This window comes from Pteropus vampyrus, unplaced genomic scaffold (genome assembly GCF_000151845.1).
Source record: "Pteropus vampyrus isolate Shadow unplaced genomic scaffold, Pvam_2.0 Scaffold36, whole genome shotgun sequence".
NCBI classification, from domain to species: Eukaryota; Metazoa; Chordata; class Mammalia; order Chiroptera; family Pteropodidae; genus Pteropus; species Pteropus vampyrus.
In genome coordinates this window covers 11224684-11235950 of record NW_011888817.1, presented here as the reverse complement: position 1 = coordinate 11235950, position 11267 = coordinate 11224684, and the positions used below count along the sequence as shown (strand labels likewise).

The 11267-nt window shown below is 42.3% G+C and overlaps 1 protein-coding gene across 5 annotated transcripts in view; it reads left to right on the top strand.

Annotated features, from left to right (window-relative positions):
• Positions 1–11267, top strand: part of DLGAP3 (DLG associated protein 3) — a 60575-nt gene that overhangs the window by 39678 nt on the left and 9630 nt on the right. For all 5 annotated transcript variants that reach the window (XM_023529345.1, XM_023529344.1, XM_023529343.1 and 2 more), the window contains 3 exons: positions 4217–4430; positions 4681–4994; positions 5393–5478. In XM_023529345.1, coding sequence (XP_023385113.1) covers positions 4217–4430; positions 4681–4994; positions 5393–5478 — 614 coding nt within the window. The remainder of the gene's footprint in view (positions 1–4216; positions 4431–4680; positions 4995–5392; positions 5479–11267) is intronic.

The following is an 11267-nucleotide window of genomic DNA, read 5'->3' as shown; positions in this document are numbered from 1 at the left end:
TTTAAGTTTAAGAAATCTTAACATAGTTTAAAAACTAATCTGTTTTAACTAAGGTAACACTAGCTGCTGTTACAGGTAAACTTTGAATTCTCAATAACAGTTTAATTCTTGTTTATGTCACAGTTTGTATTAGTTCTCTATTGCTACATACTAAATTACTTCAAACATAGTGTCTTAAAACAACAAATATTTATTATCTCACAGTTTATGTGGGTCAGAAATCCGAGCGTAGTCTAGCTGGGTGCCACCTGGATCAGTGTCTCACAAGGCTTCAGTCAGGGTGTTGGCCAGGGTCGCAGTCATCTCAAGGCTTGACTGGAGGAAGATCTGCTGCCATGCTCATTCACATGACTGTCATCAGGCCAAAAATCCTTGCTGGCTGTTGGCCAGAGACATCAGTTTTCTGACATGTGGGACTCACCATAGGGCTACTTGCAACATTACAGCTTACTTCTCCCAGAGCAAAGGCTCTGAGAGAGAGTGAGAGATGTTGTCCAAGATGAAAGCCACAGCCTTTTTGTAATCAGATCTCAGAAGCGACATCCGATTGTATCTTCCATATTCTATTCAGTACTCAGTAGGAGGGGACTACATAAGGGTATGAATGCCAGGAGTTGGAAATCATTAGGGGCCATGTCAGAAATGGTCTGTCTCTCAGTCTAATATTGGCTCATCTTTAATGGAGGTTTATCTGTGAGAATCCTGAGCAGCTTGGGTTAGGAAATATTTTGTAATTACTTCTGTTAGACTGTTCTTGGTCTGGGACCATTTTATGTTAATTTTTAATGGGGGGGTGGTTCTGATTCATGAAGGCCCATGCAGACACAGAATCCTGTATCTATATGATTAGCTTGTGGGTATACATTCTTAAAAAATTTGTTTCTTTTCTCTTTCCCCCAGTGCCTAGACTATAAGCTAGCTTCTTTATCATCAGTTTGTACTAATAATTGATTTTTCTTCTAGTCTACCGTTTCATGAAAGGTTTCCTACTTTTATACAGGTTCTCATTTCCAATTCTATGCTTTATGGGCCCAAAGCCTTACAGTTGCACCTAAGTGGGTGTTAAAACCTAAGCCCTTTGGTTACTGAGACTAGCAACCCCAGCCCCCACCTTCCACCTCCACTGGGCTGTTTGCAGCATTGGCTCACACAGTTAATATTCTGATTTTCCAGTCTCCTCTTTGCTTTTGTCCCCTGGGGACTTATCTCGCTTTCTTGTGAGCTCAGCTATGCATATAAAGCAACGTTTGTTATATTTTATCTGATGTTTTAGATTGTTTTGAAATGGGAGGGTTTTTTAAGGTTATCTAAACTAAATGACATATATAAGGTATATAGAATGTTGCCTAGCCCCTAGTTGGACCCACCAACTCTATCACAGAAACTTTTCAATTAGTCCCAAACAAAGTATTTTTTTCTAAATATCCCACATCCTTGGAAATTTTTATTGATTGTGAGTCTGGTTTAGAGAAAGGCTAAGTTTCTTATTTCCCAAGAGGATTCTTTGACTTTGACTCAGCAGGGGCTGGTGGGGAGCAGAGTGGAAAGAAGTCTGGGGATAATAAGAGAATTCACATAGTTGTAATATAGTAAAGATCAACTCAGGCACAGTATTCCTCTGAGAGTCTATGTCATTCTGCATTTCCCTTGGGTCCTGGTCTCTTGTTGGAATTTCAGCTTCTCTTGGCCTGTGGAGATGGAAGGTGTGTGGCCCCAGGGAGTTTCTCATCCTCCTTCTATCTGCCTGGTATAAAATTAGTTGTGGGAATAGCATATGGTTGGGATTTCAAGAGCTTCAGAACCCCTGGGAAAGAGAGGTCTCTGAGAAGCATTTTCATTGTGATTTAAGAACCTCCTGCTACTAATAATAGTAGCTGATGTTCATTGAGCATCTGCTATATGCCAGAGATTCTGCCTAGTGCTTTACACACAGAAGAGGGATGAAGGTACAGAGATAAGCTGGAGCAGGAGTCTTTTTATTCCTGGTGTCTTGATTTGACACCAGAACACTCTCTGTTGGGGTTAGATCAGCAATTTTGTGCTCCACAAGGGACACTCTGGACTGGATTGGTTCTAGTTGGGGAGTATCCTGAGCTTGGCCTAGAAATGGGAGTTAGATCAGCTCCCAAGGTTCAGGAAATACTCTGCCACTGCTGGTTCTTGGTACTCCAGAGGCCTAGAGATAGGAAACTGAGAGGTAGATTCCTAGGAGCCATGGTGAAGCCACAGCTGCCACAGGAGTGTGGCTTATGCCAGTTAAACATGGGTTAGCTTGACTTCCACAGGATCTTGGATTGAATTTTCCATGGCCTATGACTTCTGTATACTTGTAATAAAGTTCCTTTAGAAAAAAATGCAGAAAGAAGTCCAGACAGTCCTTTTCCTAGAAGCTACTGGCCCCACATTGGAACCACGAGGTCTGAATCTTCAGCAAATTTGGCTCTGAGCTTTGCAGCAGCCAAAGCAAAGAAAGGCATAAAGTTAGAGAGCCCTGGGTTCAGATCCTTGAGGTGGGCCTGAGTTAATGTCAGTCTAACAAGTTCCTCAGGAGAGTCTGATGCTCAGTCAGCCTGGCATGAGAGCCAGAAAACCTGGCATTTAACTTTGGTCTTACCACATTCAAGCTGGGCATCCTTGGACAACATCTGCCCTCTCTGAGCCTTAGTTTGCCCATCGAATCAAAATTCCTCCTCAACTTTATGTAGAATTTCGTGATATGTTATGCTTTGGAGGCTGAATTAATGGAAACATTGAGCTGCATTTCACACATGGATCAAGCCACTCTTTTTGCATATAAATATGATTCTATGAATCTTTCTTGGGAGATGTCACAAGATGCAGCCATGAGTACTTGCTGTCACATTTGGTATGTGGATGCTACCGAGGACCTTGTCTGTGACTTCATTCTATGGCCTCTACATTATCACTCATGGGAGAATTTCTCTTGAGCTCAGGGAAAGCAAGAGTTGTGGTTCTCATGAGCAGTGGCCTGTGTTTCCCAGGCAGACCCTAAGACCTTCTCATGCTCTTAGTCTGTGAACTAAGAGCTTGCTATATGCCAGTATCTGCACCAGAGGCCTCTCATGTTTTTTTTTTTTTTTGAGTCCCCCAAATAGTCCATAAAGATGATACCATTATCATTCCCATTTGACAGATGATTAAACAGAGGCCTAAAAACTTTAACTTTCCGAGGCCACACTGCTAGGAAGTAGCAGAGGCAGCACTTGAGTCTAGGTAGGTCTCACTTTGCAACCCGTGCAGGCAATCCCAGGCTATACGCCACGGTGGTTTGGCTGCTCTGAAGCTCGGTCAAATGTACACCCACACTGTGCTCTGGGTATAGAGCTTACCACTGGACCACCTTCTTTTCTTACCTTTATTTTTGCTTTGTGTCAGTTTTCTCATATAATGCAAATGAAGTTGCAGCCTCTGTGGTATATTTAGTTTTAGTGCAGTGTTGTGTGACATGGTTCTGTGAACAAAATTTTTGTTTTGCTTTTTTCTTAGTTGCTTTAATTTTTTTTTAACATCATGGATTCTGCACCACAAAATATCGGAAACAAAAACAAGAACCTCATTCAGCAATGGCTGAACTTTCCTCAGAGGAGGAGGGCAGAGAAGGAACCAGTGGGCCAAACCAGAACACTAGTTAGTGGGCAGAAAGTGGAGGGAGGCTTGGAACACTTGAAGGTTGGTAATTTTTGCTCTGTCACCCATTAATTTCTGTCCTGCTGCACGATTGTTTTCAATTTTGCAATGCAGTGGATCATAAATAGTAAAATAAAAGGTGATCTTCCCTGCAGTCCGACCCCACCCCCATACTAGGTAGGAGGGTAGCTGTCAGGTCCCTGGTCCTCTCCATTAGGGTCTAGTAAGAAAAATGCGAGGGGTTGGGACTAGGTGCAGAGGAAGATGGGGTGGTCTGAAGGCTAGCATACAGCCAAACATTTGGGAGAGGTATAGATGGGGTGGAGGGAAGAGTATTTAGAGGAAAGACGGGACCCACAAAGCGTTTTGCAGAGCAGCACAGAGCAGAGGTATCTCCATTTTTCTTTGCAGAGAGCGAGGGTTTCTTTTAGTCTAAATGCAGAAGAGTTGCACAGAAACACAGCCTCTGCAGATCTAGATATATTTCTATGACAAAGTGCTTCAGAGAATCTCCACCCCCCACCCATCCCAGCACGCCAGTAACTGTCTTCTCCGCTCCTGTCCCCAGCTCAGCGAGGAGCTGAACCAGCAGCTGGAGGCCGTGTGCGGGTCTGTGTTTGGGGAGCTCGAGTCTCAGGCCGTGGACGCCCTGGACCTGCCCGGCTGTTTCCGCATGCGGAGCCACAGCTACCTCCGGGCCATCCAGGCCGGCTGCTCTCAAGACGACGACTGCCTGCCCCTCCTTGCTGCCCCTGCCTCTGTCTCAGGGAGGCCCGGCTCCTGTGAGTACTCCGAGTCTGTCCCCAGCCGGGCCCTAGGTTGGAGAGCGCCCTGGGTTCTGATTCTGACCCTGCTCAGCTGTGCTGTGCGACCTTAGGTAGATCGTTTGCTTCTCTGGGACGGGTGATGGGGAGAACCCCCTTGGCTCTCTACGAGGCAGCAGGCAGAGTCCTGGGCACCGCGTCGGTAGCTGGCCACAGACACTTGCAGGGACGCGTTTCTCACCCGCTGTCTCTGCGTTCCCGGCCACAGCCTTCAACTTCAGAAAGGCCCCGCCCACCATCCCGCCGGGAAGCCAGGCCCCGCCCCGCATCTCCATCACCGCCCAGAGTAGCACCGACTCCGCCCACGAGAGCTTCACCGCAGCCGAGGGCCCAGCCCGGCGCTGCAGCTCCGCTGACGGGCTGGACGGCCCCGCCATGGGCGCGCGCACCCTGGAGTTGGCGCCGGTGCCACCTCGGGCCAGCCCCAAGCCCCCCACACTCATCATCAAGACCATTCCTGGCAGGGAGGAGCTGCGGAGCCTGGCGCGGCAGCGGAAGTGGCGGCCGTCCATTGGGGTGCAGGTATGGAAGGAGGAGGTGCTGACGAAAACTCAGGCCCTGGCCGGTCGGGGATGGGTTGAGGGGCCTTCACTGGGGCCTTCTGGAGACAAAGACCTTTTCCTTGACTTGCTCTGAGAGCAGGTGGCCCCTCTGTCTGGTCATTGATAGGGTTACTCCAACCAGCCCCAGTCCTTGTCCCGCTTCCTGGCGCCATCGTCCCTACTGCTGAATGGAGAGTGGTGCCCAGAGGTTGCCACCTTGACGCCTCCGACCTCCTGGGTCTCTCATCTTGTTTAGGAAGATTGTCTTTACAGGATCTGCCAGCTGGCTTGGGGCTCAGACACTGCTGGCCCTTCTCCCTGGAAAGGGCTTGTGCCCTGGCCTAGCCCTGGCCACTGACTCTCTAACCTTGCCACCAGGTGGAGACTATCTCAGACTCCGACACGGAGAACAGGAGTAGAAGAGAGTTCCACTCCATAGGAGTACAGGTGGAAGAGGACAAGAGGTAGGTCTGAGTGAGGCCATCTCAAACTTCCTTGGGGAAGAAGGGGAGAGAGGGCTGCATAATGGCCTGGTCTCCTTGTGCACACTGTCTCTTCCTGGAGGAGACCAAGTCCCTTTAATGGCGAGCAGCCACGGATGTTATCCACAGAGATGTCACCAGGATGGTTATCAGATCTAAAGTCAGTTCTACTTGTACCCATGCCTGTCCCAGCTGCACTGAGGTGGACAGGAGATGTAAGTAGTTGAGGGAAAGGGGTGATACAGAGACGTAACAGGTAGGTGCTGAGCAGACCTCCAACAATTGTCCTTTATAGAGGGTAACAGGATTTTGCCAATCCCTCATTACTTCCTGTGGTATACAAGTATGTGAGCTCAGAAAGAAACAAACACGAAGATTGCCTCTCAGAAGGCCCTGGCAGCTATAATACTCCTCCTCAGTTGGCTCACACAAGCATTTAACCAGTTGGGGGTACTTATTATATGCCTGAGTCTGTGGTGTACCCGAGATGGTAGAATTACCAGCGGGCACCATTCTGGCAATAGGTAACCTCATTAACATTGCTTCCTTAATTTCCAATGGAAAAGTTGGCATTGTGAGCTCTGGAGGGAATACTGGGAGAAGTCACTTTGTTGTTGAGTTCTTGTGGGAAGACACTTTCTCTAATGTCCATGTGGCAGTGCCACAGTGGCTCGTCTGTCTTCTGGGTTGCAATGCTACCAGGGCAGTGACCCTAAGTATGGTGTCTTGCTTAAGAGTTTCATGATAATCTGCGTTGCCCAGGCCATACCCACTGGAGGAATAAAACTAGAGTGCTAGTAGCAGTCCCTCACAGCTCTGTACCTAGTTGTCATTTTTGGCCTTTAGACCTCCCCTAAAGTTCCCCCAACTATTTCTGGCTAAATAAAAATATGTACCAAACACCATCAGACTTAAGAGTGGGAATTGAGACGATATCCTCTAACGTCAAGAGTGGTACACTCGACAGTGAACTAGAATTCCCATTGAATGCACTATTTCAAGAAAAAGAAATGAAAAGAAAACTGGTTTCGTGTATGTGCCTGATCAAATCTTCTTGGGGTTCTTGTGGGGGTCACCATTTTCCCCCATTCTTCCTCTAGTTCTCTGCAGTTCCACGTGCTCCTGAGGCTGTAAATGCCTCCATCAAGGGGGGCAAAAAGTTGCTCTTGTTGCCCGCATCACAGCTGAAAGCTGCTGTCCTCCAAACTCTTAATATTCCACAAAGATCATAGAAAAGTAGCACTTTATGGCCAACCTAATTCCTCAAATCCATGACTTGAGTTTTTGAGAGATGGGTTAGGAGTCATGGATGGATGCAGCTCTGTGTTCAGAACCTTGCCCTTCCCCACTCCGATGCTGTCCCGTGGACCATAAACTAAGCCTTGTGTGCCCCTACTCACACCCTCATAAAGATTCTTGGTCCTTGATCCAGATACACCCCTGGAGTTCCCCCATTCCTTCTAACAAGCCTGAATCCTGGGAAGAGTGCAGTAGACATTCTACTGAGATTCCGGCTAAATCAGCAAACTTTGTCATTCATTCGCTGAGTCATTCAGAAAGTACTTATTAAGCATCTGTTATATGATAGCTCCTGTTAAATGCTCAGGGAAACATCAAAGACATGACTCTTGTCCTCATAGAAGTTATGGTCTAGAGGAGAATCAAGGCAATGAATAAATCATCTACGTCTAAAAATATGATGGTATAATATGTAAGGGAATATTATACATTATGGTGGGAAAGGGGGAAAAAAAGCAGGAGCTAAGAGAGAAGAGACCTTATTTAGGTTAAGCAGGTGACATTTAAGCTGAGATTTGCAGATTGAATAGGACTACTCAGATGGTGATTGAGATTGCAGGGGGGAGTGTTGGGGGCTGGGGTGATCTTTCCAGGAAAAGGGAATAGCATATGTGAAAGTGCTGGAGCAGGGAAGGGTTTGACCTGAATCAGGAACTGAAAGTTTCATCCGGCTAGTGTGGAATGGGATGGGGCAGTGGCAGGGGCTAGGTCATGTGGAGCATGGGCATGATAAAGAAGTAGAATTTAATTATAACTAATGAGCAGCCATTAAAAGGTTAAAGAAGGGTGCGACATGATCTAATTTATGTTAACAAAAGATCACTAGCTGCTAAGTGGAGAATGAATTTGAGGGAAGTGATAATGAGTATGGGGAAGCTAGTAAGCAGGATTTTTCTATCATCCTGAAGAAAGATGATGATGGTTTTTCGCATTATGGAAGATCTTGTATTGGGGATTTTTTTCCCCTCTATTGTAGTTTATAATTGGGCACTGCTCATGTATGAGGACAGTATTAAGTTTTGTCCATTAGTTTTGTATTTTAGTTTTGCTGTCTCTCATTAGGATTCATAGTTTATCTGAACATCATAATGGGTTTTCTATATAGTCAGTTATTTTTTTCTGCAAATGAAGATATTTCTTTTAAACCAGTTTTCTTTTCATTTTTTCTTGTAATAGTGCATTGAATGGGACTTCTAGTTCACTGTCAAGTGTATCACTCTTGACGTTAGAGGGTATCGTCTCAATTCCCACTCTTAAGTCGATGGTGTTTGGTACAGATTTTGATGAATACTATTTATCAGGTTGAGGAAATTCTCTTCTATTCCTAGTCGTCTACGAGTTTTTATTTAAACAATTTTTAAAATAGAAAGTAAGAGTGGAAATTTACTGAATGTGTTTTCAGAGTCTACTTAGATGATCATAGATTTTTTTTCCTTTCATTCGTAATGTGAATTATACTAAGTGATTTTCCATGTTGACCTATTCTTTCATTTCTGGGATAAACCCTGCTCGATACTATTATCAGTTTGGAGTAAATTTGGCTGTGAGTAACAGGGCCTCAATAGTGTCTTAATGTTTTTCTCTCTCATTTAAAAAAAAAAAAAAAAAAAAAGCCTGGATGCAGAAGTGCAGTGTCAGGACCTGAGGCTTCTGTCTTGCTGCATTTCCACCCTTTGTGTATTATCTCATATCCAAGTTGCTGAAGTTCAAGCTCCAGCTGTTCTGTCTCCATTCTGAGCAATAGGAAGGAGAAAGCAATGAGGAAGGATGCAGCCCTTCCTTTTTTAAAAAGAATTCCTGACAGACACCACACTTTCACCTACATCCTATTAGCTAAAACCTCTTTACTTGGTGGCATCTAGCTGCAAGGGAGGTGGTAGAATAGTCTTTTAACTGGGAAGCAATGCGCAGTGATTCAATGCACTATTATAATACATGATTATAGATGAAAATCAAGGTTCTTATGGCTATAGACAAAGAGAAGGATAGATTTATGGAACTCTAGCAGTTTTGGTCATGGAGTTGCTGTATTTTTATATACCTTTCTGAATAGCTATAACTTTTGAATATTTTTGAATAGGTATAACTTTATTTAAGAATTTTATCTCTATATTCGTAAGTGATATTGGCTTACTATTTTGCTTTTATTGTTGTTACTTAGTTCAAGTATTAAGGTTATGCTAGACTCCTAAGATGAGTTTGATAGTGTTCTCTGTGTTTCTGTTCTTTAGAACAATTTTTGTAAAGTAGAAATTATCTATTTAAAGGTTTGGTAAAGGTTGCTTATAAAACTATCTCAACTTGATGCCCTTTGTGGGTAGGAGAAAGTTTTTAAACTACAGCCTCAGTTTCTTTAGTGGTTATTGATCTATTCTGGTTTCATTTTCCTTCTTGAGTTAAGTGTGATGATTTATATTTTTCTAAAAAATAGACCAGTTTACAAAAAAATGACAGTTTTCAAAATTTTGGCACCAATATTCTTTATTGTAGTATTCTAACTTTATAAACTTTTATTTTATCTATAGGTTATACCCCCTTTTTGTTCCTAATACTATATATTTATGCCCTACATCCATTTCTTGATCAATCTTGCCTGAAGTTTGTATATTTCATCATTTAAATATATTTTTTTGAATTATATTTTATTAGTCTTTAAAAAAACCAGCTTTTGGTTTCGGTGAGCATCTCTGTTGTTCCTTTCTCTTTTATCTTTAATATTTTCTTCCTTCTAATACTTTTATATTATTATATTCTTTCTTCTACCATCTTTGTCTTTTTACAGCTTCTTAAATGCTATTTCTTACTTTCTAACATGTTTTTAAGGCTATAAACTCCTTCTAACTATACTGCTATAGCTGCATCTCATAGTTTTGAGATGCAGTGTTTTCATTGTTTAGTTTGAAATAGTTTGTAACTTTCATCATAATTTTCTTTTTAATCTATGAATTATTTCGGATATATATTTTTTAAAGTTTTCAAATGTGTTTATTGGGGGAGAGATCTACCTTTTCATTATTGATTCCTAAATTTGCCACATAGTGGTCATGGTATGCATTCTGTATATTCCTTAGAATTTGTCGAGGCTTTCTCCATCATATCTACATATATATGATCAGACATATAAGTTATATTTTTCAAATGTCTACCTTGATTTTTTTTTTTTTTTTTTTGGATGTTTGATCTGAGAGAGGTATGTTAAAATGTCTCACCATGATTTTGGACGCATCATTTTCCCTAGTAATTTTATTAATTTTTCCTTTAGTTTGAGAAGGTGCTATTTAGAAGTATTTAGGCTTATGATTGTTGTAGCTTCTTGGTAGGTTGGCCCTTTTATTGTGAAATTTGTTTCTTTTTATCTTTATCAGTGGTTTTTGCCTTGAAGTTTATTTTGCTTGATTTTATTGCTATGGCTTCTTTCTTTTGGTTAATTTTCCAGTATATTTTTTCCATCCTTTTATTTTCAGCCTTCCTATATCCTCCTGTTTTAGATGTGTTGCTTGTAAGCAATATGAAACTAGAGTTTAGTAGACATATTTACTCCATTTATATGTCTTTCGATTACTGATTTATTTTAAAATTTTCCATTTGATAGGCTTTTTCTTTGCTGTCCTCCTCCCTTACTTTTCTGCCTTCTATTGAACTGATCAAATTCACTTTATTTCTCTTCCCTCCACTGGTTTGGAAGTTTATATTTTAGTCATGATTTCCCTCAACTTTTTAACAAATATACTAAATTTCAAATTTTACTAATAAAGTCTAAAATCAGTCAGTTTTTCTATCCTTGTTAGGCACAAAACAAGTACCTTGGAACACTTTCTTAAGTCCCTCCTCCCATCTCTCATGTTATATTTATCTAGTATTTTGATTATTATACCTCTTCATGAAAAACACTCTTCTAAATCAGTTGTTGTTATATATTTTATGGTTTAATAGTTTGGGTTTACAAACATATTTTAACAATTGCATGTTCACTATTGTTTGTTTCTGGCCACTCCTTCCTGATGGGTTCAATTTCCTTTATGCTGAAGTACTTCTTGAGCTTGGGACCAGTTTTGAGTTAATATCTCAGCTTGAGATTTCTGTATTTCACTGCTAGTACTCATTTGAACCCCACACCCACACACAAAGCAGCCTTAATGTTTTATTTTCTCAGCATCCTATTTCCTGGCCACTTTCCTGAATCATGACATGAATTTTCTAGTCCAAGTTTGTAAGTGAAATGACCCTTCAAGGCTGCTGGTTTTATGCATAGGGTCTCCTTCCATCTCCCCAGGATGCACAGGTTTAGGTCTCTTCTCTTCAACCTGAGTCTTACCATCCAGCCTCTAGCATATGTCTGGCCTGGTGTTCCTGAGGCTCATTTGGCTTAGATTCCCTCTCACTACTCATGTTTTGAATTTCCTTTTTGTTTCTGGTACTTGACAATTTCTCTTTTCTACTTTCAAGCTTGGCATTATAGCAAAACCACCTTT